This window comes from Gasterosteus aculeatus, chromosome 2 (assembly GCF_964276395.1).
Source record: "Gasterosteus aculeatus chromosome 2, fGasAcu3.hap1.1, whole genome shotgun sequence".
Classification (NCBI taxonomy): domain Eukaryota; kingdom Metazoa; phylum Chordata; class Actinopteri; order Perciformes; family Gasterosteidae; genus Gasterosteus; species Gasterosteus aculeatus.
In genome coordinates, this window is record NC_135689.1 from 8,864,068 (window position 1) to 8,891,620 (window position 27,553).

The 27,553-nt window shown below is 42.8% G+C and overlaps 3 protein-coding genes across 7 annotated transcripts in view; 2 read left to right on the forward strand and 1 right to left on the reverse strand.

Moving 5' to 3' along the window:
* Positions 1 to 8,626, forward strand: part of lama5 (laminin, alpha 5) — a 67,555-nt gene extending 58,929 nt beyond the window's left edge. For all 3 annotated transcript variants that reach the window (XM_040192277.2, XM_040192276.2, XM_040192278.2), the window contains exons 62-80: positions 295 to 434; positions 529 to 688; positions 929 to 1,062; positions 1,218 to 1,383; positions 1,499 to 1,633; positions 1,831 to 1,979; positions 3,159 to 3,291; positions 3,583 to 3,726; positions 3,935 to 4,065; positions 4,185 to 4,352; positions 4,869 to 5,001; positions 5,100 to 5,254; positions 5,649 to 5,841; positions 5,976 to 6,113; positions 6,489 to 6,648; positions 6,745 to 6,875; positions 7,000 to 7,093; positions 7,179 to 7,298; positions 7,583 to 8,626. In XM_040192277.2, coding sequence (XP_040048211.2) covers positions 295 to 434; positions 529 to 688; positions 929 to 1,062; positions 1,218 to 1,383; positions 1,499 to 1,633; positions 1,831 to 1,979; positions 3,159 to 3,291; positions 3,583 to 3,726; positions 3,935 to 4,065; positions 4,185 to 4,352; positions 4,869 to 5,001; positions 5,100 to 5,254; positions 5,649 to 5,841; positions 5,976 to 6,113; positions 6,489 to 6,648; positions 6,745 to 6,875; positions 7,000 to 7,093; positions 7,179 to 7,298; positions 7,583 to 7,731 — 2,733 coding nt within the window. In that variant the 3' untranslated portion in view covers positions 7,732 to 8,626. The remainder of the gene's footprint in view (positions 1 to 294; positions 435 to 528; positions 689 to 928; positions 1,063 to 1,217; positions 1,384 to 1,498; positions 1,634 to 1,830; positions 1,980 to 3,158; positions 3,292 to 3,582; positions 3,727 to 3,934; positions 4,066 to 4,184; positions 4,353 to 4,868; positions 5,002 to 5,099; positions 5,255 to 5,648; positions 5,842 to 5,975; positions 6,114 to 6,488; positions 6,649 to 6,744; positions 6,876 to 6,999; positions 7,094 to 7,178; positions 7,299 to 7,582) is intronic.
* Positions 8,627 to 8,678: 52 nt separating this feature from the next.
* On the reverse strand, positions 8,679 to 13,065 carry adrm1 (ADRM1 26S proteasome ubiquitin receptor). Of its 2 annotated transcripts, none has more exons than XM_040192281.2 (10): positions 12,845 to 13,065; positions 11,929 to 12,163; positions 11,224 to 11,340; positions 10,533 to 10,743; positions 10,264 to 10,342; positions 10,043 to 10,179; positions 9,798 to 9,932; positions 9,384 to 9,541; positions 9,055 to 9,157; positions 8,679 to 8,956 (listed from the first exon to the last, which is right to left on the reverse strand). In XM_040192281.2, exons 2-10 carry the CDS (start codon positions 12,136 to 12,138, stop codon positions 8,871 to 8,873), a joined length of 1,236 nt encoding a protein of 411 aa, XP_040048215.1. In that variant the 5' UTR covers positions 12,139 to 12,163; positions 12,845 to 13,065; the 3' UTR covers positions 8,679 to 8,870. The 2 variants fall into 2 exon arrangements, with proteins under 2 accessions (XP_040048215.1, XP_040048213.1); XM_040192279.2 differs by having other exon boundaries at positions 10,264 to 10,345; positions 12,845 to 12,971.
* Positions 11,826 to 27,201, forward strand: dnajc5ab (DnaJ (Hsp40) homolog, subfamily C, member 5ab). 2 transcript variants are annotated; one of them, XM_040192283.2, is made up of 5 exons: positions 11,826 to 12,192; positions 22,002 to 22,154; positions 22,780 to 22,993; positions 23,324 to 23,495; positions 24,009 to 27,201. In XM_040192283.2, exons 2-5 carry the CDS (start codon positions 22,048 to 22,050, stop codon positions 24,104 to 24,106), a joined length of 591 nt encoding a protein of 196 aa, XP_040048217.1. In that variant the 5' UTR covers positions 11,826 to 12,192; positions 22,002 to 22,047; the 3' UTR covers positions 24,107 to 27,201. The 2 variants fall into 2 exon arrangements, with proteins under 2 accessions (XP_040048217.1, XP_040048216.1); XM_040192282.2 differs by lacking the exon at positions 11,826 to 12,192 and adding an exon at positions 13,013 to 13,212.
* Positions 27,202 to 27,553: the final 352 nt, after the last annotated feature.

Below are 27,553 nucleotides of genomic sequence, written 5' to 3' on the forward strand. Positions count from 1 at the left end.
GTTTGAGGTATCAGCTGTAGCAACGTCTGCCTCCTCCCCAGTATCGTCTAACTAGATGAGGCATTTGGTTCTCTGCCAGAGATCATGACTCAGTGGCTCAATATAATCCCTTGACCTCGTTATAAGCCTGTTTGATGTAGGAACTTTGTCTTAAAGCTGTGAACATTACATTTCAGTCATTTGATTGGTACCAGAGTTATTCTCTGCTTCATGGTAGATCGAGGGAGCGTTTCTAGGAGTTGTCATCCAGTATGTTTCCTTTGTATTTCATTACTGTTTATTTTGTAATTGTAGTCAAGTAAGGAGTACCTGGGCCTGGTGCTGGTGGGAAAAAGACTGGAGTGGTACTTCAATGTCGGAGGAGAAACTGCCGCAGTGCTTATGCCTGAAGACGTCATGTCTGATGGAAACTTCAACAGCGTGGTGCTGGAAAGGTAAGACCCGCATGAAATATGTCCATATGCGTCTCCTCTTCACGAAGCATATCAGCTGTCTCTTGACGTTATCTGTCTGTCTGATTGGATGCAGGATCCTGCAGTATGGTCAGATGTCCATGTCATCAGAAGCCTCTCAGGGGGACCTAAGGGTCACCAAAGCCTACGTGGAAGCTGTGGGAGATCAGGGGTTGCTCAACCTGCTGACTGACGACACCGTCTTCTTCGTGGGAGGATATCCAAGTAGTTTTAAAGTGAGCACATGGTGGAAGGCCTTCGTATGACAGTTGCTCCACCGCATTGCATTGCTTTCATTGCCTATGAGAGCATCCTCATTGTTAATACAATGTTTGCACAGACATACTTACCGGATATTTTCACAATAAAAGCTACCGCTATGCTATGCTATATGTTATGGGTTTATGACTGTTGTCTTAATTATGAATTAGATTACTATATAGCTAGTTTACCTTTATTCTACTTTTGTTTTTCAGCCCCCCACCCCGCTTGTGCTGCCTTTCTTTAAGGGCTGTATTGAGTTAGATACGCTCAACGAGGAAGTGCTCAGTCTGTATAACTTTGAAAACACCTTTCAACTCAACACCACAGCGGAGAAACCTTACGGCAGGTCAGTGTACAACTCGTCATTTAATAAGTAACAACATAGTGGCTGAATAACCTCCAACATTTGGTCTTAAAAAGAATATCTTTCCATTTAACTAAACCGGCTTTTATATTTTTTGCACGTCATCTTCTGTATGAAATCATTATGGATTAAAAAAGGTCCAAGCCGGTAGCAACTCAGCCCTGGGTGAACGACGCAGCTTACTTTGACGGTACCGGCTTTGCTGAGATCACCATGTCTGGTGAATCTACCAGCGTTCAGCGCTTTGAACAGGAAGTCAAACTGATCTCGCACAAAGGAATACTGCTCCTGCTGCATAAGGAGGTAAATACTCTTTAAAAACGTTTCTATTGCTCCAATATTGAGCAAAAGTATTTTTTTTATTTATTATTTCTCGTATTGGTCGGGTTCTAATCAACGCCTCTCTCTCCTCCATCAGAATAACTTCCTGTGTCTGGCGGTACTTGGGGGCAGGCTGAAGGTTCTCTATGACTTTAGCGGTGAACTGATGGAGCTCGAGCCCAAAGATCCTTCATCTGAATTCCTGATGATCAGTGACGCCGACCCCAAAGCTGTAAGTCTGCCACGTATCTCTACCGGCGTCTTTCCCATGTGTAGAACACACTGACTCATTTCTTTATATATCATATCCATGTTGAGAAGGACCAATTTCTTGTTAATTCACAGCTGGGAGAAAAAAAAAGGCATTTTTTGTGTTGGATTTCATTTGCAAGTGTACTGACGTGTGCCGGGTTGTTTTTGATTGGATAGCTGGAGATCATCATCGTGCGAAGTAATAACCGCATGGTGGTGAGAAACAACCGCATTGGCCTCTACAACCACGAGTTCACAGAGAGCATTCCCGAGTTCAGCAGCAGCTACTACCTCGGAGGAGTACCAGAGGACATGATGCCTGAGAAGTGAGTAGTTTACACAAAGTAATAGTGGGCTGATTGCCATGGGTTTTGTTGCAGATATTTATATCCTCTATTGGGGGGGCGTTGCTTGATGATACTTCACGTTGCCCTCAATTTATAAGCGAATATTAAAAAAAAACTAATGGCATTTCCAACAGGCTCAGTTGTCCTTTTTGTTTTCATGGAAATGAATAAATGTATGCAATTTGAGAGGCCTAAATTATATCACGATCGTCGAGATCCGAACCTGGGTCTTGGTGTAGCAGGCAGATTGCCTACCACTGTGCTGCAAGTGGTGGTGACTCAGGTGCAGAGACAGACACGGACGAGTCGTATGTTGAGTCAAAAAAAAGGTTTCTTTACTTGCAAAAAGTAGAAGGCTCCATACCGTTGACAAAACATTCCAAGACAACTAAAAACAAAGTCAGAGCATTTAACAGGAAACTAAGGGTGTCCCAAAGAACAGACAACAGAAGATCTTAAAAAAACAAACGGTATTAACAGAGAAACGTTATCAAGTGTCTCACGCAGCTCAGCTCCAGGTGGTAAGTTCCAAGACTCGGCAAACACAAAGAAACACAGTTGGCTTTTTAAAGGCTAGAGAACGAGGCACAGGTGAACGCAATGAGAACAATCAAGACCACACAGACTCGTGACAGGTGCCATACATAAAACTGGATCACTGAGGACCCCACATGGTCCTTCAGGGTAATTCAGTCCAAAAAACCCTGACAATTTAATAATACAAAAACCACAGCTTATTTTCAACTGTTAAGTCATAAACGATAGAAGGCAATTTCCATTTCCATTTCCAGAAAAACAAATCCTGCTTGCTGCGCAGAGCTTACAAAAAGGTTTTTTTCATTTTAGATGTATTTATAAATAAAATAAAATAAATAAAATACCCCTGAGGCAAATTTGTGATTTACTATAGTGGGCTTAAAAACAAAATTGGCTTGCGTCATCAGATGGATGCAGATATGACTCCATATAGATAACTAATGTTACTACCTTTCTGTTCTATGTGGATGTTACCTGTAACAATGATACAAGCCCATAACAGGTGGATTTGTCTGCTTGTTGAAGAGTGATTGTACCCCCAAAAAGTATTCAGCTTTACTTTATTTATTTAAGAGCTCTCCCTCCAACAGGTTGTTTCATTCTGTCTTCGTCTCGTTTCAGGTTGAAGTCTGTGTTTTCCAATCGGGGGGCTGTGAAGGGCTGCTTCAGGAATGTGAAGGCCCTGACTTCTCACATCGACCTGAAGAGGATGAAGAACTCCGGTGTCAGTTTTGGCTGCGACAGTGACCTGTTGGTAAGAAAACGCAGCCCATCATTTAAGGAGTAAATTTGATTCAATTGTACATTTCGTTTGTAAATACGAAACCAGTGGTGAACCAACTTTTTTGATTGTGTGTAAGTATCGTAAATGTGTTTATGCTTAAAGTTTATAATGCAAAATTCAATGACTTTTTTAGAAATTGAAATCCTTGAACCTGTAATAAAGTGCAAATGTGTAACTATTTTTCTCTTTAATTCTGCCTGCCGGGCGTGTCTTGACCTGCGGTGTGTGTGTGTGTGTGTGTGTGTGTGTGTGTTGGTGAAGGTTGCTCGGGAGGCTCATTTCTCTGGTCAGAGCTACCTGGACTTGTCCCTGGCCAACATTCCCACTCTTAGAAATAACTTCTACTCCAGCTTCGGCTTCAGGACCGGGCAGAAGGAGGGACTCATGTTCTACCACCATGATCAGGTCTGACGAGTAACCGGCCTACTCCTGTTTCCTCTGTCTCTTCTCTTATTTACTGCTGTCTTAAATCGGTCAATGCGTTCAAAAAGTAAAATATTGTATTCTGACCTGCATCTGTTGTGTGTGTGTGTGTGTGTGTGTGTGTGTGTGTGTGTGTGTGTGTGTGTGTGTGCGTGTGTGTGTGTGTGTGTGTGTGTGTGTGTGTAAAAAGGACGGAGTGTGTCAGGTGCTATTGCAGGAGGGCCATGTTGTAGTGAGAGCTGGCCCCAATGAGATTAGGACGCAGAAGACGTACAACGATGACAACAGCCACTATGTTGCTCTCTACAACAACATCAACGGGTAGGCTGGCTTTGTAATCCAGCGTCAGGCCAAATTGAGCTAAAAAGACATTTTGACAAACAAATTTAGTTGCCAAAAAAAAGTGACCTGTTGACATTGTGTTGCTCCTCCTGCTCCAGGATGCGTCTGTATGTGGATGACGTGCTGGAGAAAGCCAATGAGGGCGGCCTGACGGGCAGCAGGGTGCGGAGTGTCACGACCACAGAGGGCAGCACCTTCCTGGGTGGAATGCCCAACCAGCGCCTCGCCAATCTCACAGGATGTATCAGCAATGTTTTCATCAGGAGGTGAGAAGTAATGGCAGGATGGAAAAAAAAAAATGTAGTGACAAGAACCATTTGAACAACAAAAAGTGCGCTATAGTGTCTGTATGTGTGTTTTTTTTCTTATTTTAATGTACATTTCTGTAAACGCATAGCAACAAGGTGCCAGATGATGAGCACACATCTGAGTTTCAGAAATGGTGGACAATAAATAAATAATAATAATAAAGCAAGGTGGGGTTAAATCTTGGGTTAGCTGAGCGCTTGTGACCCTTGTTGAGCTTTGAATGATAAAACAACATGGAAAGAAACACTGTTTTAACAAACAACCTTTTTACAACTTGATAAATGTGGTGACACTCAAGACTCAGAGCCATGAATGTACACGATATACACACACGTTTGTAGTTCTATTTAATTGAAATCACTTTTCTTCAAATGATAATGGTTTGTGTGTCCTGCATGATAAATGGTTACTACACATACGTGTATTGTAATTGAGCCTGATCTATAATTTGTGCACGTGACTCTTGTCTTCAGTGAAAAGAATGCTCAGACGGTGTTGAACCTGCTGAAGGTGAAAGAAAACGTCAACGTTCCTCTCACCTGTCCTGCTGCCAAAAAACCTCAGCAGATTGTCGCTGCCCGGCCCAAAAACAGCAACAAATCCAAGGTACACACACACACACACACACACACACACACACAGCAATCTCTGCTTTTCTTGCGTACAAACAACAAATATATGTGTAAACTCTCTCTCTTCTACAGGGAAAGAAGAAGCAGCCCGCTGGGTCTCGGAGCCGTAACACCAGGGAGTCCTGTCGGGGGGAGCCGTCGGACCGGGAGGTCGGAGCGACGCACTTCAGCGGCTCCACACACAGCTACCAGAGATACAACTCGCTGCCCGGCTCACTCGCCTCGATGTGAGTGGGAACGCACTGTAGATTTTGGGGGGGGCGACCCCGTTTGGAGAAGTCATCCCTCCAGTTTGGCGATGCTGTCACTTTTTCTACAGCAAGGAGTCAAACTGTGGGAAGGATCTCAAACACGGCTGCTCTACCTGGTGTTTCAGGCTCAGCGCCAGCGTACTTTCTGGCAGCGTCAGGCGGCTTTCTTTTAAACATAAACCACCTAATTGTACACTGGCAAACAAAAGACAAAGTCAGTGAATAGTTGGTAGATTGAAGCTGAACATATATTATTATTAATGTGCATTCGTCACGTTAAGACTGGGCTGTTATCTGGCAGTTAAAACAATGTTTGTAAGTGAATATTTAATCCTCTCTCTCTGTCCCCCCCCCCCCCCCCCCCCCCAAGGCCTCAAATCTCCATGGCGGTGAGGATCAACTCCTCTGACGGTTTGGTGCTGTACGCAGCCGGCGGTAAGCGCGGCGCGGCCGTGATGTCCCTCAGCGTGTCCGACGGCCACCTGTTGCTTTTGCTGGACGGAGGAAAGAGGAAGGTCAGCCTGCGTAGCCGCAAGAAGTACAACGACAACCAATGGCACACGGTGAGGTTACAGCCAGGGTCACGTGACCTCGGGGGTGAAATTTAGAACATCAATGCGACATTATCTCATCCCACAATCCTGTGTCCGACTCCCCTGACTATCTCATCCGCTCCGGATCCGCTTTGCCACATCAGGTGTTCATAAGGCGCCAAGGAGAGAAGATCAGCCTCGTAGTGGACGGTATCAGCGCCCAGTCAAAGAGGATCCCCGGAGGAGACGCGACTCGTCTCGCTGGGCCTTTATATGTCGGCGGAGTCCCCCCCTCACTGAGGGTAAAACATCCAGACCGCAAACTACACCCGCCAGTCAGCTACGGAACAATTAGAAATTCCTAATTTATAGGAATAAGACATTCATTTCTAATCAAATAACTGCATCCCAAAAAAGTCTTAAAGGATAGTAAAATATTGAAGTACATAGTAATGGGAGGTATTAAAAAATAATGGGATTAGTAAAACTAAAATAGAAGAGAAGAGAATTGTTAATTCTAAGAAGGTTAATTGAGAACAGAATTATATAGGAACCGTGACCGTGGTTTTACTGTTGTCTCACACACAGACTCCTGGACAGAAAGGCACCGTCATCACATATCTTTTCCTTCATGAGTTGTTTTCTGCCTGTGTTGTTGTTTTGTTGGTAAACTTCAGGCTCCAGGCTCTGGTGGCTTCGCCGGCTGTGTCAGGGATCTGACGCTGAACGAAGCCCGCGCAGGGACCCCCACTCACAGTCAGGGGATGGTGCCCTGCTTCCAGAGTCCTCTGCAGCCCGGAGCGTATTTCTCTGGCCAGGGAGGACACATGGCGATAGGTATTTACATGCAATCTTCTTCTGTGTTCATTCATGGTGCATCTCGTCTGGGTCACGATGTGTTCTGATTTAAGGCGCCTTTTTTTGTCCCTGCAGATGAGGCCCTAGTTCTGGGTCGGGATCTGGAAATCCAGTTGGAGGTTCGGCCCGTCTTGGACTCTGGGCTGCTGTTTCATGCCGGGACATCACCTGACCAACGGCTGAGTTTGGTCCTCAAGCAGGGAGAGGTGAGAGACAGCTGGAGACTATTGGTTTCAAATTGTCATGGAAATTAAAGAAATAATTATTGTAGTGCATTGTGTAATGAAATTAAATGAAATGAATTGTGCGTGTGTGTGTGTGTGTGTGTAGGTCACTGTTTCGTTTAACAGCGGTAAAGGTGAATTCTCCACCTCCTTCACTCCTGAGGAACCTTTATGTAATGGCCGCTGGCACACAATCACAGGTGAGTTCATATCAACTAGTTATACGTCACCTCGTTGTTGCCCTATTGTACCGCTGAGATGATGATGATGTTTTGTCGTCTCCAGTGGTGAAGAAGAACAACGTCCTGCAGCTCCATGTTGATGAAGATACGCAGCACAGCGTCGGCCCCAAACAGAGCCGCTCTGCGGGGTCCAAAGAGACCGTTTACCTTGGAGGGGTACCTGGTGAGTCCACACTCACGTCTTTGGCCTCACCCTGTTTTATCATGTCTTATGGTGAAAGTAAAAAAGTAGTTTTTCCACAAAGAATCACCATCTGATATAATTTCTATTCATTTGGATCAAACCCAGCCGTTTCAATGTCAGTTCACTCATAATTCCAACGTTTTTTGTTGGAGTGGTTTCTCAATATATTAATATATTTCTTCTTTAAATATTGCATTTTTCCATATGAAATTCTACATTTCTGTTGAGCATGTTTGTCCCTCTCTGCCCCCCCTCCCTCTCAGACAGCGTCACAGTCCCGGGTCTACCTGCAGGTTTGCCGGCCTTTCACGGCTGCGTCCGCGCAGCGACAATTAACCGCCGACCCGCCACGTTGTCCAAACCGCTCGCTGTGCACGGAGCAGTGGGGACGCAGGGCTGCCCTCACATGTAAACCCAACACACACACGATCTTATCCTCACATTCCCAACTGCAAATTACTGGTGGTGGGTGTCATGTTACTGTAGCTAATTTAAAATATATATTAATATTTATTTTCTATTTTCAGAAAAATGTATATTTTCTATTTTACAGTATGTTGTTTTTGTGCTAGAGGGTGCTATAACGACTGCACAGATACTAAAATGTGTGGTTTGTCAACACAATGTCTGGCTTTTGGAAGCAAATGCTGAAAGATGAATTTCCTGAATCCAGTGTTTCCCCTACCATTAAATTAGCCTCCCCATGAAAAAGTCTGGAATTTAAAAAATCTCTAGCAACAGTTCCGCCTCAACACCAGCGGACAGAACCCCCCCACGCCACCGAAGTTAGAAATGCAGACTTGTGCATCTCTGGCAGAATGTTAAGAGTACCTACTAGTCGGTACACTGTGAACCCGTTTGTATGAGCAATGTCCCCTGGAACTAAGACTGCACATTTTGGGAATATTAAGAGTCTCCGTGACTCTTAGTGAAAACAATATGGTAGAATATAATTTTAAAATCAAAAATGGAACTGTAACCATTTAGGTAGTATTGCTGCTTTCAGGTCAACCACTTTGCTACCAATGAATGGTGCACATGTCAATATCCAAATTCTAGAAAAAAAAATTAAAAAATGTGAAGAGTAATGTACGTTGGCCATTTATTTTAGTCATTTACTGGGATTAATCCTTTATGAACAACCACCACAGCTCGTGTGCAGGAACATTTCATCATCATTGTAAACATGTACCAAACGTGTGTGTGAAACTTGTATGTAATATAATCACTTTTAAAAAATCTCACAAAGAATAAGCTATCACTCCCAGACCCCGTGTTTTTAAATAAAGTATCTTTTAAAATACAAATAACTTGGCTTTTTTTTCCTCCCCTGTGCAAAAAGAAACGCCTGGAGGCAAGTTGTGAATGCCAATCATTTTTTTATTAAGAGTGAATCACAAAAGAGCCCGACAGCCTCCACACTCAGTCAGGATAACAAAAGAAGGAAAACAAATCTTACTTTGGGCTTAATAGTTACAGAGGAAACGGGTTTAGAAAAAGCCTTAAAGCAAAATGGATCTCAGATTTGACTACGCGTTGGCAGTGTGAGCTCTAATCCAGACTCATGTCCTCGTCGTCTTTTTTCGCTTTGCCGTCTCCTTTACTGTCCTGCATGGCTTTGGCAAAAGCCTCAACATCTGACAGGAAGATACAAGAATGTGTAAGTTGAGAAAAAATATAAAAAAATGAGAATCACGTGTGTTCCCAGTCCATCTGTCCATTGCACGCGTCTCACCTCCTCTGTTGGCGGCGTCCACGGCTTCTGCCGGAAGACCAAACTGACTCATGAGAGGGCCGAGCTGGCCGGAGGCCAAGGCACTGCTGAACATACTCATCGACTGCAGGAGGGAGAAAACAGTCACTGGGGTTAATTCACTACTGTCATGCTGCAGTACTTAAACAAGCTCAAATCAGGTACAGCGAGTCAAAATATAGATGTATATCTATAAAGGTAAGGAAATCCATAGTGTCACAGTATTTGAATGCCTTACAGGGCATGACCGTGTGGGATTTTTTTGGATCCCCAATCCATTATTTCCTGGAATTTCTGTGTTCATGCGTTACCTGTTGGAACTGAGGTGAGTTGATTGTGCTCTGGATCTCATCGGCACTCTGCAGTAAACTTTCTCCACTGGGGAGGAACGGCAGGAGCCTCTGTTGGACCGCAGCGTTGGTCAGGATGGGAGCCATCATCTCCGGGGTGCAAATGCTTGCTAGGTCCACTAGAGGACAGGAGAGGAGCACAGTCAGTCATCCTGACCCTACATTTCATCCTCTTGGACTCGCAGTGGTGTAACAGACGGGCAGCTGATTATTAATACGTTACATCTTTGTGTGAAATAAAAGTTTTACTGCTGATTGGCAGATAACAATCTTGAGTAAAAAAATATATAAAAATGAATAACTTCTACTCTTTATATTTGCTCCCTTGGTAACTCAAATCACCCAATGACCTGATGGTGGGTTCTATACACTCACCCGCTGCGCCCTGAGCAGCCGACGCTGCTGGCACATTCATGGTGGCGAGGATGCTCTGAAGGTCACTGAGCTGGATGGGCTGGTGGGAGCCGGGGCTTCCAACAGAAGCTGGGACCAGTGGGGTCTGAGCAGAGGCTGCAAAGAAAGCAAGTTGTTAAAAATCCAAAAGAAAAAAGGGGGACATTTAGCTTGTTTCTCTTGATTGTTAATTGGCCGGGAACCAACACATAATGACGGTACTTCACCTGGTGTGGAAGGAGCAACAGTAGATGGGGTAACAGCTGTGGCAGCAGGAGTCACAGGAGTAGTGGGGGCCTGAGAGGAACTCAGTCTGGGGGCTGCACCAGATGATGGAGTGGCGGCTGCCGATTGGCTACGAGAGCTACGACAGAATTATTTATTGTAATATAAATATTCAAAAGTAATTCATCGTATTTTTTACACATCATCTTTTACATCTGTGTACCTGGATGAAGAGCTGCTTGTGGCAGGTCCTCCACTGCCCAGCAGGTTGGCAAGACCTGGACCTGCTAGAGCTCCCAAACCTCCTTAAACAAACACGAAGAAATCAAAAAGAGTCCAAAGTGATGTCTTATTTGTATTTGAAAAAAACAATTAACACATATACACACACTTCTTTGTCACCATGTTTAGGCTACTTTCCTTGTGCAACATATTACGAGGTTCTGCTTTGGTTAGTGTCAAATATTTAAGATTTTAGTCAGTGCTACCTACCCAGTCCTCCCAGTCCGGTTGGTCCGATCAGCTGCATAAGCTGGTTGTGGCTCATATTTCCCAGCAGGTTTTGCAGGCCTCCCTCTCCTGCGAGCGCAGAGAGTTCGTGCCCGCTGCCGCCTCCGCTTCCTGCCGCTCCAGGAATGGGAGGGTTGTTCAGGTACTCATTCACCTTTCGACAGTACTCATCATCTTTGTCCGTCTTTGGCTCCTAATGGAAATAATGCAAGCAGGAATTCATTGAAATCAAAAGTTGAATTCTCCACAGACCAAATTAACAGGTTCCGTTCAATCGCAAATGATCTGAACCTTCAAATTGTTCCTGTCTGATGATGGACGAACAATTTCACAAAACCGAGAAGATGATTAAATATATATTAACTGTACAGTCGGTTTCTTCATTATACAAACATCACTTTGCTTAAAAATGACAAATTAGTAAATCTTTTTAGACAAAAGATTATAAAAACGGGACAAAAACAAATCCAGAAAACGTGTGGCCGACTAATTTACTGATTACAGCCACATGCACCGCATAATAATCACAATTCTCTGCTCCTCACTCTTATTGCCTCCCACTTCATTTTTCCACTCAGTTTCCTTCTATTGAACATCCATCTACCTGCACATAAATAGACAGACTCCATTTCTCCTCCCTTTAGAAAGAAGATGAGGGGTCTCCTCTTCTCACCTGCATCCAGAAGAACAGTCTCTTTGATCCAGCCTTGAACTTCAGCACAAAGACACGTCCGGTAGTGCACTGGCTCACCTTCTTGAATTCACAGTCATCGGGAAAGATGATCAGGTCCTGGTAAAGGAAAACCACAACAAAAAGCATTCAAGAGAGAGCGGCGGAAAACAACGCTGAGATTGCTCTGCCAGCAAAAAAAAATCAACATCAACCAATTGCAAAAAAGCGGAGATACGGTCACCGTCCTTGCTCTGTGGAAGTCCAGCTAAATACAGATGCAATGTGTCGCCATGCTGGTTTGAAAAGCGCTTGTATGTACAAATAAAGAATGAATAGAAAAGCAAAGGGTGTATTACGAACATTGTACCCAAAACCAGTTAAAAAATAGTCTATAATAAACAATCTTTATAAATATTTATAATATATACTGAACTCAAAAAAACAATACAAGCTCAATGGATCACAAATGGTTTTATTTAGATGACAGAAGAAGAGAGACCCTAGCAGTACCACAGAGGGCCATGTTCAAACCCCCAATACTTGGAACTACGGCATGAGGCATTTTTGTCTGTTTGAAAACAAAAATTTATTTGAATGTAAGCACTGGATACTTAACAATAGTTTTAAAGTCTGAGGGGGTGATAGAAACGTCCCTGATTATGACAACTATTTAATGTCACACAGTAATAGTAAGCGGTTACTCACATCGTCGACGTTTCCAGATGTCCTATCCTTCCAGCAGAAGTGAATTAGGGAGTCGTCAGACTGTTGGACGTATACGGAGCCCTTGCGTTTGTCTGGTGTCACCACGTTTCCCTTCAGGGTCATTTTCCCAGCACGAAACTCCACCAGATATTTGCTGGTGCTTCCCCTGGATCCGCTCACCAGGCTTGGAAAGAGAGCACCTGACGACATCTTGAGATTACGTTGTTAAATCAGTCTGGAGGCAGGAGAAGAAAAGGGGATCAGGTTCGTTTCACTGTGGCATGACGGTTAACTGCTGGTACGAGAAACAACTATAACGAGGAGACATCGATTTGGAGCATTTATTGTAACGTTACTTAACGCAGTCATTTCTTATATTTGTGGACAAGAACAGAAATGAACGAGTTTTTATAAGTTACTCTTTTGTATATGTAATTCTTGCGGAAAACGGAATCCGGGACTTTAGACTCAAAGTTAGTTAACGTTACTTGTAGCAGTTAACATAACAGTTTGCACTAAGAAATTGTGACTTTGGGTTATAACGTTAGATTGAAATTAAAGTTAGATTTCGTGTAACGTTACGGTACTTTGTACTTGATAGTGGACCGTAACTATAGTTTTGTGATTAAATGTAACTGTTTCGGGAGTTTTGAGCAGTTCGTTTTAATCAGATATACTTTTCTTAGCAAAGATAACAAAAGTAGCAGTTAGCCAGGAAACGTTAGCTTTGCCCAGTTCTGGCTTTGTCATGCCGGATATCAATGCTAACGTTAGCCCGTGACTTAGCTAAACCCATGAGCAGCAGGCCAAACGTATCCAACGAGTAAAAGTCATTCATTTTTGTAACAACTGCCAACTTTGCACACGAGCAACCACACTTGGAGCTGACGTTTACAAAAGGATCGCGTTCAAATACCTGAAGTTGTGTTGGCAGATTTCATCAACTTTTTCCTTGTTAAGTTGCTACTAGCAAAGATGCTGTGACGTTCTCGACGTACAACAATCCCGACTTCCTGTCACGTCGTGAGCGCGCCCACCTCCCCGCGAACGCGCTTTGGAAGAGAGGGGCGGGGGGTTCGGTGGGAGGGTTTCTGCGCTCCGCTCAGTTACGATTGACAGTCGCCTCCTTCCTGGTGTAGCCGTTAGCTCTGTGGCTGTTTCCACCGGCCGATTTGAATGGTTTCAACGGCGGAAAGCAACGCAGAACTGGAATGAGAGTATAATATAAATAGAGTTGACGTTACGCTTAGTCTAAAGACAACCAGAAGCCACACTTGAAACAAGGTAAGAAACGCACACAGTGAGCTAGCGGGCTAACACAATCCAGCTTTGCTGCCCTTGGATTAGTTAGCGAGCTAGCGTTAAGTGCTAGCTGGGTGATTCAAACCAGGCATATCGCCCCCAGCGCAGGCGATCCTAACCAACATGGATGCTGCGTGATTCCGTTTGATGCGGCGCCTGGAGATTATCCGCTTTAACCACGGGTTTTTATTCCCGAGCCGACCGTTATTTTCTTTCTCGCTTGCCAGTCACGAAGCAACACACAGTGACGGCGGGCGGGCAGGCGTTGGCTGGATCGTAATCGATTTATATCGCCTCTCGTGGGTACTAACGCCACAGATTTAGCGTCAACGTTAATCAGTCTTGAGGACGACTGCGAGAAAGAATCCACGGGATAAATCCGGATTTGCAGTCTGTTGCCAAGTGAAGGGCTCGTGTGTTTGTGATCTCGCCTCGTCTCTGGTAATATCGGAGAAAGGGAGACAGGTGCAACTTCCACTTGTTAGTTGATCGCGTATGCCAATATAAATAGACATTAGCCGTTTAAGAATGTCTAGTTAAGTAGTTGACATTGCTGCCGTCGTATTGTCCCGCACGGGACCCCACTCGTTGCTTTGCTGGTCTTCTCTCGTGATGTGTGTGTGTAGTGGCAGGTGGGCGCGTGAGAGTGCACGCGGCATGTTTGTCAATGGCAGAAGATGAATGTAATGCTGAAGACGTTATTCTATCCTTGCAGTTTGGGCTCTGCTGCACCCACTTTGGTTTTGTCATTAACTGCCTTTTAGTATTCTTGGAAATTATACATCAACCAAGACCTGCAGTCATGGTGCTTTTGTTTTGTATCAGGCATTTTATCACTTTGTTCACATGTTCTCTCACCACATTACGTCTGCGGACTCTACGGTTGGATCAAAAGATATTGTATTTATCTTCATTCTGAATTCCGAGCTACGCTTTTAATGGAACAATCCATTTGAGTGGTGTTACTTTGACTATGACATATGTACACAATGGAACTGAGTGTAGATACCAGGAAAATGTGATGCTGTTTTTACTTGAACAACCTGTTTGCCCTGTATGCATTTCATGCAGGCTGTTTCTACCCTCTGAGTTCAGAGACTAGTGATAATGTGTTCAAATGCTTGATGGTTTCATTCATTAACTTCTTGCATCGCCATCATTTCAGTGACAGCTGATCAGTGTACGGTTTGAGTTTACTGCGTAATGGTTATTGATGTCATCGGTACGGACACTTCCCTTAGTGACTCAGTAAAAACAGTTCTACACAAATAACGTTACACCTAGACAAGGAAAAACCAGCAGAAGAGCCGAGGAGGAGATTATCACTGCTGCCACACTCCGTCCACACTGGGAGCCAACGTCACGCCAATGTCACGCCATTGTCAAGCTATTGACAAGCGTTGTCCGCCGTGCCTGGGAAGGAGGATGACTAATGACAAACATGACAACCATTTTTAACTCACTCTCCACTCTTCCAACACCCGCTCCAAATATGTTGTCGTGGCCTTTGATCTCCTGTAGATGTGTTGGTTGTTAAGTGATCAATTAGCAAAATCGATGCGGTATCAGACTGAAGATGGGCATCGGGGTTTAACAAGTTGACATTTTGTCTGATATCACCATGGCACAGTTTGCTCTAATAATTTGACTAGTGGATGACCTTTTCTATCTCCTGAGTCACAACACACTTTCCCATGGCCCACAGTGACATCTTCATGCATTCATCCTCGCATTTTAAGAAGCTTTTTGTTTTCGTCACCCCAACAATGGTGTATATTTTTCCTCTAGACAACTGGACCTTTTACATAACATAAACTTGTTTCTGGTCTGTGTTTGATATGGATTTACCCAACTCATTGTGATATTTCTTTACTTGTGTCACTGGGATTGTCTGTGTGGTGCAGTGTGACGGTGTCTTGTCAGCGTCACTGCACTTGAAAACCTAAAATTATCCCCCAGCTGGGATTCCTACTTTGGTGATATTTGTATCCCCCCCTGCGTAGAAGGCTGACAGGGTTCATTTTCAGTCTGACATTTTAAACCTGTATTAGAGGAGCTGCTGCATGAACTGAGCTCTGCACAACCACTTGATTCATTGTGGATTCATTATCGCTTATCAGAGAAGTGGCTTAATACTTCTCATAACATGAACACCGCTGCTTTTAGCTCAGTGGTGGTGACATGAAGAAAAGAATTATTCACCAAATAATTGTGATTCATGATATTACCCCAATATTCATCAGGATAAGTTTAAAAATCGCTGAATCTTACAGGAGTGAGTGTTGCATTCCATACAGGAAAATAATCCTTTTCAGGGAGACATTAATCATGTCTCCTTGCATAAATAACGGATGAATAAAATAACTAGCAACACCTTGATTGACACTATTTACAATTAGTAAGAAACATTCTGCACAAATTGTGGTGTTTTTTTGCCAACATACTATAGTTTGACCAGACATTTATTCAGCAGTTTCCTTCTTCTTGATCCCAAAGATTCGTTGAGCTTAACTTGGCCAATCTGGCTTTCAACTAACCTTTTGAAGTTCAAACTTGTAAAGCTCCATAAACCCACTTTTCTCCTAAATGACAAAGCACGTAGCTTTTCTACATTGAGATTGTGCTAAATGTCTCAGGTCATGGGTGTTTGGAGGATGACGACAGGATGGTGTAACAGTCCTGTGATCGAAAGTCCCACGAGGCTGTCAAACAATCACATTCGCTTCCCATTTTGTGGTTGCTTCCCACTTTCGTCTCCATGTCTTTCTCACCTGAACCGATCCTTTCTCTCCTCCTGTCACTCCATCTCTGTGTGCCCGACACCACCGTCCACCCCTCCACCCCCGTCTACCTCTGTCGTTCCATCTTCATCACGCTGACCCCCCCACCCTGCCTGTCTGTCATCCTCTCTTGACTTGGACTGTGATTCAACATCAGATGTGCTGCGGTGGATTATGCGTGTTTCGGTTTAAAGTACTGATTTCCGCTGAATGGTGCATAATAATGTGAAAGTTTCCCAGCAAACGTGTTGATTATGTTATAACACCATCATTGTTGGGACTCTATGGAACAGTATTTTTGGAAGCGTTGGCTTCACAGTTACAGCCGAGCTGAGCTTTTATTAAGCACTGAGCCAACAGACACGTTGTGCCTTGCCCAAGGGCAACCACGCATTTTGCCCTGTAGTTTTTGGATGATGTTTTCCGATACAATTTTAGACATTTATCCTGACAATGATGTTGAAAGTAAAACATCCAAATAGTTTAGTCATTTTTTGGAGAATACGCTGTGTCAACGTTCAGTGAAAAAAAGAAAAAACATTGTCTTTTTTTATAATGAAATGATTCGGTCAACTATCGAGGGGAATAATCAACCTCATCCCTCCTGAATACAAATAAATATTACAATCCGTTTAATAGATGTTCTATTATAATCAAATGCGTGCCAACTTCTACCCACTTAGGACCAGTGGCAGTTCTGTGACATCACAACCTTCGTTTATCCTCCTCGTTGCTGTCATTACCGCCACGTATATCATTTATTGTAATCACCTCACAGGGAGTTCACATGAACCGAAGCTGGCAACTAAACTGTGTTGGACCGCTCTACAAAGTGTACATGCAGCCAGAGTTTGCTCAGTGCACCTCAGCGCGTCCTCGCTTTAATGGTTTCTCCTGCGCTGTTAGCATGAGCGTGATCATTGACTGAGCTCCCGCAGCTGATGGTTTACAGCCGATCGGACATCAGCTAATGAGCTGCACTCGCTCTTTTCGGCATCATTGCACCGGAGGCCAAGACATAGAGGCTGATGGCAAAGCAGCACGTGGAGGGTGTGTTTATGTACATTTGTTGTAAATGTCAACTGAATCTGCGATTTGCTTTGAAGAGACTTTGTCAGTTGATCACCATGCAGGTGCCTTTAACACAGTCCAGAATATTGATAGGAAAATCAAATGCAAATGGTTTTTCTAGTCCCGGTTATCAAGTGGAATATTTTTACGCCACAACGCGGTTCAGTCACCCAGCAGTTGTGCGGTTCATGACCATCGTAAGAATACAAGTGTGTGTGTTTTGCTTTCAGCAGATACAGAGGAGCCTGTGCGGCTGCTTTTAGTCTCATTCTCTCCTGTCTCCACCGTTTTCGTCGTCGTTCTTCAGTCGCTACAAGAAGAGGACCCTCCTGTGCTTACCCTCGTACAAGGGGCTTAGTTATGTTTCCAGCTGCTACGGGGACAGTGATAGGAAATGTTGCTCTCTCATGGGAATGAAAGCAAAGGGGAAAAATATAGTTTATTTTTTTATTTTCCCGTGCAATGCATTTGTGCCCTTATTGCATGTGTGTGGCAGCTGTGTTTACTGTGTCAGTGGCAGCATTGAGGTTTTATTACGTCTATTGATTTTTTTAGGCAGGAATGGCTTTTTTGTGTGTGTGTGTGCGTGTGCACCACCTGATCTCAATGAATAAGGAACACACTACAATCACTGCCTCCCCGTCTGTCTGTGTTTTGTTTTTTTGTGAGAATTAAGCCTTGTTTTTTGTTTTGATAATATAATAGCATCACAAATCACCATTATTTCCTTTATCGATTAGTTCTGATTATTTTCTCAAATAATGAAGTCATTGTGTGCGTGAGATGTCAGGATATAGTGAGGATGGCTTGTTTTCATTTTCTATAGCACAAGTTGACTTTTTAAAATGTCTTGTTTTGCCCGATTAAACAGGAATTTAACTTACTGTAGCATATAGAAAACAATCATAACCGCAGCACATCATGTAGTTGTTTGATCATCTTAAAGGTGTTTAGGCAGAATGGCTCTATATCTGGGGATTATAATCCCCTATAACATTGTTTCTTCTTCATAACGTGCCACAAACATCTCATGGTGACTCCGTCCCTTCCTTGACTTTGGCTTTCAAAGCGTTGTGCTGCAATTGTTGTGTTAGTATGAGGGCCTTTGTTCTCAGTCATAAACGAAAGCTAGTCCTGTTTATCTTTGTCAGCATTATTTGCAACAACAGTTTGTTTTTTTCTCTCGCTATACTTCGCACAGAATTGTGAAATCAACTAAAGTAGGACTTGTGACATAAACAACACCGATGCTACTTTTTCTGTCGTCCAGCTATTCTCCAAACAGTTGGCATTTGAAATAAAATATTGACTAATGAATCATTTTGTCCTAAAAATCTACAAATGACTGAGGCCTACTTGGGAATTATAGTGTTATTTAAAATCTGTTAGGGATCAGTAAATATCTGGTGTAACTGTTGTTTTTGTGGTTCAGTTTAGTTTCTCTCATGTTTGCAGATTCAGATATTTTTGGGTTAGTAAGAAATAGTAGATTCTGTGCGGACTGTTGCGCAATTTAGCATTGAAAATAAACTTTAAAACAAATGGTCAGCCTGAAGGCGCGCTGCTTTGTATTTGCCGCAGCCTTATCCTAAAAATCTTCAAACCGCATTGGCCAATTCTCCCCTCAGAACGAGAATTTGTTGCATTTTCACTTTTTGACCCATCATTCCCTCGCGCTACTCTGCTTTTACTTCTGCTTTCAAGTTCCTGGTGTTTTCAATCAAGCCCTCGGCAAGTGACAGTGAGTTGACAGCATAGAAAGCCTAACCGATGGTACACAGCTTGTAACATCTGGGCTGATGCTCACACAGTGCTGTTTTTTCCCTCTGGTTCTGAGCACAGGCAGTGAAAGACTGTTGTACGGTATTGGTAATGATGTCTAATGATACCACAGCATAAACCATTGTGATAGAAGATGTTATATACTTCTGCTTGTTGGCGAATTTATTTATTTATTTTACTGCAGTTGGATGGTGAGAACCTACATAATATTAAAGGAAAGCAACCTGTTTTAAATGAAAGTGCATGCAGTGTATGCATTTATACGTGTTACACGCTCACGGAAAATCCTCCAATGAATGACATGAAAAGTGCGACTGTGCTGTGGAAAACACTCCACACACATCGCACACCCCAGCCCCCCCTCTCTCTGAGACACAGGCCATATGCTTCCCCTGCTCACACCGTGTGGCTAATCTTTCCAGTCTGTTTGTTCCTGTGAATGGCCAATTCCCCACAAACACTAGCGCAGTGTTTTACTACGTTGACAATCTTTGCAGTGAAGATGAAACGCACGTATCGTTGTGGTGAAACACGTTGGTGGTGAATCTTTGTTGTGACTGGTCAATCAGAGGACCAGCAGTGGGCGGGGCTGAGGAAGGTGTTGTGTGTGATCTTGTTAGCAGGGTGGTGTTGTGGAGCTATTGTGGGGCTGCAACAGCTGCCATCTGGTGCCTTTTTAAAAGCCTTTACTGAGATGAATGGCTGACACACTAATGAGAACTACCGTAATAATATATTTAGCAGCCTGATGTGCCCTTTTTATTTATTTTCACATTTTTGAAATCTAAAAATTCTTGTAAAATTAGATGGTGTGTGAGAGGAAGCAGCCCCCTCCTTCCACCAGTGGTACCAGCATATATTCATATTGCTGTCCAGTAGGTACTGCTTTGGATCTTTTCTAGCTTGTCTTATCCAACAATTCACAACACGTTCTGCTTCATTAAGTATTTTGGGAGTTTTATAAACAATTTTGCTAAATTTTCAATTGTCAATCAAAAACACTATACATTACACTCATGTAACCACAATAACAAATAATATCATTTTCCACGGCCGAAGTCATATGATGACAACATTTGCTTGAAAACCCCAATAAAAAAAATAAATTAAAAAGTCTAAAAATCTGCTACAGCCCTTCTTTGCTTTGGTTAACATAACTGAATACAACTTATAGTTTACATTTTGAATACAGTTCTCAATTTTAATTTGATAATATATTAAATTGCAGGGTTTTTAACAACGAAGAGGAATCAATGAGTGCCGCCAAAGAACTAACCAATGAGGAGAAGACATGTCAATCAAATTCTATGCCCATCCTTCCTTGCCCCTGTTCCCTCTTTCAGTGAACTGGTCTCTATGGTGTGACTATAGTTTGGTAAGCAAGAGGCAACCATCAAGTGCACTGACTGGAGGATCAGTAAAAGCACACAAAAATATACATAAGTTCATTGTTAAGGGCTCATTCCAGTGCATGTTTAATTCAATTTACTAAATATTATACATGCAAAACCAGCTGTGAAGAATGCCTGTATGGTCAAACCCCTCATGGCCGCGTGGAGCGGATGAAAGATAAATAACGTGATAACTTCTCACCGGAACGCTTCCAGTCTGGTGTTGACGAGGCCACGCAGCTTACTTTCCTTTTAATTTAAGTCTGGCATACTAGTCCAAGCGAACGTGTGTAGGTGAAAAGGCTTATGTGGTCTCTAAGCCTGCTGGCCCCCATGCACCTGCTGTCGCACCGGCTCAGTGCTCCGCTGCTGCCCAGTTCACAGCTCGGGGAATGGATTCCTTTCATCGATTCAAAACGTTTAAGCCTTTACATCGACGTACATAAACTACACGTTTGCAAGTAAATATGTGTAGTTTATATCTCTCTCTTCCGGCTTGTAGTGGTGTGGTTGAATCTAATTAGCGCTTCACGGAGCCTGCTGTACATAAGCGCTGTAGACCACAGTGTGTGGATTAGCTGTGCTTATTTATCGTGTCCTCCTGACTGCTGATCTCCTTCCACTCCTTCAACTATTTACATGCATCGCCTTCCGGCGTCCACCAATTGCTTTAGCACAAATGCACGTATATTTCAGAACATCTACATGAGCTTTGACAACAAAATTGACTTATTTTCCAAAGTACTTTTTACGTTTCTATTGAAGTTGTCTAACGAAGCTTTGAGTGTCTGTGTGATAGTTTATAACACCATCAAAAGCACTGTTTCCCCTACCGCTATAACACGGGGGCGAATATGCAGCCTAATCGGTATGAAAGGATACGTTTCTGTTTCTTTCAATTATCACTTCCTGCTAATTTCAGAGCTCATAAAACATGACGTTCTCTAAAAATATTCCTCCTGCATAAAGCCAGCGTGTCTTCTCTATAAATGTCCAAGTGAAAAACTCATTTCAACATTTCTCACACGCCGCTCCCCGGTTCACACATGAGCTGCACGAAATAAAAACAGCTGGTCGTGTCCTGGAACGACGCTGTGACACTAACTTTCCATAAACAGGCTTTCTGTGAGCATCAAAGGGCCTACACCAACTCGATTAAAGATGCTCACTCACTGTTTATTCCAGCCTAATCCATAAAGACCCCGGCAACGGCAAACAGCTTTTTTTCCACCATAAATCATCTCCTGCAGCCACAGTCCTCCTCTTCAAATGAGGCCTACAGGGGAGCATTGACAGCTTCATTGACTTTTTCAAATCCAAGATCAACAACATTCGCACTCTGACGTCCTTCTCTCACTTGCGCAAAGTCTCCTTTTTTATTATCTCAAAAACATCTCCAAACTCCGCCCCACTTTAGCCCTTTCAGATGCAGAGAAGCTCGTTTTATCTGCACAAGACTGGACTACTGTGAGATCACTGACAAGAACATGCAGAAACCGCTCTACAAAACAGCGCTGCCAGGATCCTGATGAGAGTCCGGATACATGAGCACATAACACCCATCCTACATACTCTACACTGGCTAATTATTATTATTATTATTTACCTGGTTCGGTTACCTGAGCCAGGAGAAACTGTCTAAAGTCTAACTTTCACTGCAGCAGGAAGGCCTACTGTACCCATGCAACTCGTTGTAGATTAGTTTACCAACCTCTTTGTCCTCTTGTCTTTCTTCCTACCCGACCAGGTGAGAGGCTGAGTGCGCGTGAGAGAAGGATCGAGCGAGCGACGCCATGGAGCAGCAGAGGCAGAGATCTCTCTCCACATCAGGAGATTCGCTGTACGCCGTGCTGGGAGTTGATAAGTCTGCAACGACGGAGGACATCAAGAAATCCTACAGGTATGCGTTAATATTCCCCACACCTACTGCCCACACTTTATGACGGGAATGTAGTCATGCAACAGCCACATAGTCCATCTTTGATATTGCTTTTAACGTGGCACCACTAGAGGGGACCAAAGGCCTGTTACTAAGCGCAGGGAAGACCGCTGTCTTCAGAGCCTGCTAGTATAGACTCTTTACAGCCCTCTCGTGGTGCAAGTATAGAAAGGCAAAAATGAAAAAGATCCAGGTGGCTTTTAATGATGCTTTCAGAATCTTGATAAGCTCCCGAGTTGAGTGCAAGTCATATAGCGGTTAGAAGAGAAGAAGATTGCTACATAGTCGATGTTAAGAAGAGCTACCTAAGATTTACTTTCGGGGGTCGATCCGATGACCATAACCCCCAATGATGTCCCATAACCAGCCTGGTATTAGAGAGTGGGATTTTCCCTCAACACATTTTTGACTTGAAAGCATTTTTCAATGAGAAAAGGGGATTCGAACACAGTCACAATTTTTGCTGTGTTAGAGAGCTATTGTGACACTTGTTTACCTCTTGTGCTGTACGTGAATTAAAAACAGCATAGTAGAGAAAACATTGCTAACATGACCTTTTATTTATTTGTATCATTTTACTTTACAGGAAACTAGCATTGAAGTTTCACCCCGACAAGAACCCGGACAACCCGGATGCAGCTGAGAAGTTTAAGGAAATAAACAACGCCCACTCAATCCTCAGCGACGGGACCAAGAAGAACATCTACGACAAATACGGCTCTCTGGGGCTCTACGTGGCGGAGCAGTTTGGAGAAGAGAACGTCAACACCTACTTTGTTCTGTCCAGCTGGTGGGCGAAGGTACGATCTTTATATTTATGATCAACTTTATTGGCCCTTCCAAGTACTGGTATATTTACGTATTGCCTTAAAAGAACTTCTGACAATGACCGGAGGATCAGCATCAAAATGATCCTGATGATGATAGATAGATGATAGATTTGTTATTTTAACTCACAGCACATAACTTGCTTTCACCTGTTTTCTGATGGACATGTTTTGAGAATACATTATTTTAACATCAGTGTATAATAAGGATTCAGTGATAATTGTGGCTCTCCTTTGCTCTGCCGAGTCCTTGTGGGCCTTCATCAGCTCAGTTGTTATAAGTCTCCCTTTTTCCTCCCACAGGCCTTGTTCGTCTTCTGCTGCCTATCCACGGGCTGTTACTGCTGCTGTTGCCTGTGCTGTTGCTGTAACTGTTGCTGCGGTAAATGTAAACCTCGACCGCCAATGGACCAGGAGCCGGAGTTCTACGTCTCCCCCGAGGACCTGGAGGCCCAGATGACCGCTGACGAAAGAGGTGAGAGCCGATACCGAAGAAAAACACAGCACTTATCAACCACGTGTGTTATGAATGTCTACGTGATATTTATTTAGACCATAAAATATGCAACACTTTAATATTATGATATTGGGTTGGACGAAATACAATATTTACGTCTAACCCCGTCTGATTGTACTTAGTAAACATCTAAGTATAAAATAACCAGGAAGTGCAGTGTGGAGCTCAAGGTCTTTACTAAAATGTGCATCAAATAAAAATCTGCGTATTCTGGCATTTGGATCCTTGTTACATTACTTGTATTATTGATTTAAATTAAGAGTATTTGTCTGTTTTTCTAGTGGATTATGATGGGTGATGACACACTGTGCATTTGTCCAACCTATTGATATTCCAATTCAATGTGTATTCTTATACTTGTTCTTATTTGTGAAATGTGTTTATGCAAGGAACGGAAACTTTTTTTGTTTGTTGCATTTATACTTTTGGTTAGCATGTGTTCTAATATGTCTGTGTGTGTGTCCTCCCCAGATGGTGGTGACCCCGTCATGGTGCAGCCATCCTCAGCCACAGAAAACACTCAGCTCACCTCTGATGCCCACCAAAGCTACAGAACCGACGCATACTAGACACACACAGTCACACACACACAGCAGCAACCGACAAGTAACCACAGCTATAGCACCAATCCATAACACAAACACACACCAGCAGATACTAGATAGCATCTCTCACAGTCGGCCATTTACCGTTTGATTCACATTCATTTTATTATTCATGTGAAGTGAAGGGAGAAGGGAGGAAACAAAATAATTTAGACAGGATTGTGTATTTCTTCATGATTTTCCAGAGCAACAGAGGAGCTCATAGTTAATCTTACATTAGTAGGCTAGACATAGGGACACATTCACTTAATACCTTGCGAGCTGGAAGCTAGGACTGCTTTTTCTTTACATTAAAAAATTACGAGAGAGAAAAAAGGATTGAGCTTATAAATGATGTCTGTCTGCAAACTCAAGTCAGGAGTTTTTGAGCAACCATGTGGCTAACTAAAATGTAGTTAATTCAGTTTGAGTTAAGGATGAATCCGGCCAGATATTAAACACTAACAATATGCAGTGACTTTTCACAATTATACTTTTTCGGGGAGGGGGGGAGGGTACATGTCGCGTCGTTGACTGCGTGTCTACACAGGACGTGCTTCGTTTCTCGTTTTAACTCTATCCAAGAGTAAGACCACCAGAAGCATTACGTCTATTTTCTTCCGTACTACAGTGCATGTGTGTCGGGCTCTGAGCGGTGCCAAAGCGTGGGGGACCTACACGTGCAATGTGCGGGTACATTCCGTCGTCTGCCCATATCTGCTAGGCCGGCCCAAAGGTTATGATGCAAACTTACAAACCGAGACGTCCTTCACTCCCATCTCAGGTTTGAGGGACAGGGAGAGGAGGTGAGCGGAGAAACTATGGATATGTAAGCGGTAAGAAAATGAGAAGAGCTTGTAATAGAAACAGAATTCGGTATCGCTCTGTTTTAGACTTTATTTGACTCTTATGTGCTGTAGTAAGTTTGCCATCTCACATACTTGCCAAGTGGAAGTTTATGCAACGCATTCAAGGAAAACATTTTTTGACGCGTCATCCAAGTCTTTCACCCTTGGTGTCAAGAACTTCCTGCTTGTGGATGAGAACCAAGCCGTCTCCTTTTAGCTCGTTGGGGAACCTCATTGGGGCGTCGCCAGTTTCAGTGATTATGTCCCTGTTCATTTACAACTTGAGGGAAGAACATCAACTTGAGGGAGCTGCGACTCTGAATATCCGAAGAGGTAAAAATAATCACCACTCGTAGTGTAAAGAGCAACTTTCAAAGTGTTTCTGCTCAAGGCTTTGATCAGGGTTCGTTTATTTGTCTTCGACACCCATGTGGACGTCAACAGAGCCCGTGTGTGTGTGTGTGTGTGTGTGTGTGTGTGTGTGTGTGTGTGTGTGTGTGTGTGTGTGTGTGTGTGTGTGTGTGTGTGTGTGTGTGTGTGTGTGTGTGTGTGTGTGTGTGTGTGTGTGTGTGTGTGTGTGTGTGGAAGAGGGCAGCTGTCACTCACTGGCATCGGGTGCCGTCACAATTGAACTTGGATCAATCTTGAGAAAGATTATCATATTGCTTCAGTTTCTCGGTAGAAGCAGTAATACTTAGTGACGTCACTTCGTTGTAGATTCGCCATGGTCCTCCGCGTCCTCCTCGTCCTCTTCTCCCTTCACAGAAGTCGCCGTCTTGGTCCTCTCTCTCCTCCGCACACGAAGGACTGACTTTTGGAAGCTGTGCATGTGCAGTGGGAGCCAGTGTTCTTAGATGAGATATTACGGAGTACAACGTTGTACATTAGTAACCTGTTGGTGTCATCTGGAGGAACATGCATATGTAAACTGATTGAACCCACTTTTTGTGTATTTTTAGGTTTTCATTTTTTTGTGAGAAAGTAAAAATGCTGTAAATGTTGTTTTAAAGTCTGTCTAGGTTTTACGTCACTGTACTTTTTCTTCTATTCGTCTCTGTAGAATTGCTTTTCATTTATTTTTATTTTTTCATTTATGTTGTTAATGAAGGGAGGATATTGATATCAAAAGTCTTATTTGTTGATGTGGCAAAAGTAGATTATTTCATCCTCATAACAAATGAAGAGCAGTTAACCATAAGCAGGACGCTTATGTAGGATCTTATTTTCCATAATAACACTTATTAACTTAACTCTTTTGTAGCGTTTCTTGATTTGTCACACACAAGTTGCACTCCACTCTGCTAGATGATGACATATAGGAACACTGTGGTTGTTGGTGTCAACAGTTTTGATTTATGTTGTAATTGAACCAGCCAGGCTAATCTATTCAATGTATTTCCTTTAATTTCTTAATCAAACACTTTGTTCATTATGTATTTATACATATCAGGAGACGGTGCAATATCAGCTAATGAAAAAATTATCTTCCAAACGTCGAATTGCAAATTTCAATTGTTTTCAGCAAACTTCATAATAAGTAAAAGAAAAGAGTTTGAAGCTAAAAGAATAGTCGACGTATTTTAACAGTTCAAAACAGGCTCCTTAAATCTGATTTTCATTCCTTGTTGTAGTATTAAAGTTTGTAACTCAGCTTTTGGACTCCAATTAAGGATTGAAAATAATTTTTATAGTTGTTATGAAATTCGAAGGTGCTCTTTTTAAATCAGATTTAACTTGATTAGTTTTGTGCGTCATGTTGTGTGTTCACTGAAATGCCCCATTGTTAAAATCCCTCCTTTTACTTTTTTGCAATTTTTCTTCTATTGACCAAACATGCAGCAGTGTCTGAGTGAGTGGAGGCAGAAGCCTGAGACACATAAACCTGGAGTCTAGAAACTTCCATCGTCGGATCGAAAACAATGTCAAATAAATAAGTAAATACAGCGACCAGATGATATTGATATCAAAGCATTATTTTATTTATTTTATTATGTTTTTAATAATCTATTAACAACTAGTTTTTTTGCCACGGGGATGTATAGAATTCTAGATGTGAACTATTTTGACAATGAAGTGGCAAAAGGACAGACCTGCTGTATATACACACAGTGCGTAGGGACTTAGAGGTCTTCTGTTCTTAGCATGGACAATGTTTGTGTCTGTCAGGCCAATGTGTGGGTAAATAAAGTAAATGATACACTGTTGTACAATAAATGTTTCTGTTGCTTCAGAGCCTCTTTTGTCAAAGCGTCTTCTATTTCAAAATGAAAAGCAAAGCTGGGGAGCTGGTAACAGTCTGGTAAGCTCCCAAACGTTGTCTTTAACGAGCTCGGAGTCCGGCCGCTGCTGCTAAAGGCTTTATATAATGTTTCAAGCCCTGAAAACAAACTTTTAAATGTCAAATAGGTGGAATGTCACTTTTAAATCAGATTAGAAAACTTTTTTATCATCATGAAATTCATCATCCACTTGAACGCTAGATATTTATAACTAATATGTCATGTTAAGTCACAGAGAAGAAGCATGTATGAGAAGAAAAGTGGGCAGAGATCATTTATGGTTCAGAGTACTGAACTATCAATAT

What these genes read in the sequence shown, in the direction of transcription:
- dnajc5ab (XM_040192283.2), top strand. Translation starts at nt 22,048, where the DNA reads ATGGAGCAGCAGAGGCAGAGATCTCTCTCCACATCAGGAGATTCGCTG. An exon ending in GACATCAAGAAATCCTACAG is followed by an intron (nt 22,155 to 22,779) that starts GTATGCGTTAAT and finishes TTTACTTTACAG; the next exon opens with GAAACTAGCATTGAAGTTTC. An exon ending in GATGACCGCTGACGAAAGAG is followed by an intron (nt 23,496 to 24,008) that starts GTGAGAGCCGAT and finishes TGTCCTCCCCAG; the next exon opens with ATGGTGGTGACCCCGTCATG.
- adrm1 (XM_040192279.2), bottom strand. Translation starts at nt 12,138, where the DNA reads ATGTCGTCAGGTGCTCTCTTTCCAAGCCTGGTGAGCGGATCCAGGGGA. An exon ending in ACAAGCAGCTCTTCATCCAG is followed by an intron (nt 10,180 to 10,263) that starts GTACACAGATGT and finishes ATTCTGTCGTAG; the next exon opens with CTCTCGTAGCCAATCGGCAG. An exon ending in GGACGCCGCCAACAGAGGAG is followed by an intron (nt 8,957 to 9,054) that starts GTGAGACGCGTG and finishes TCTTCCTGTCAG; the next exon opens with ATGTTGAGGCTTTTGCCAAA.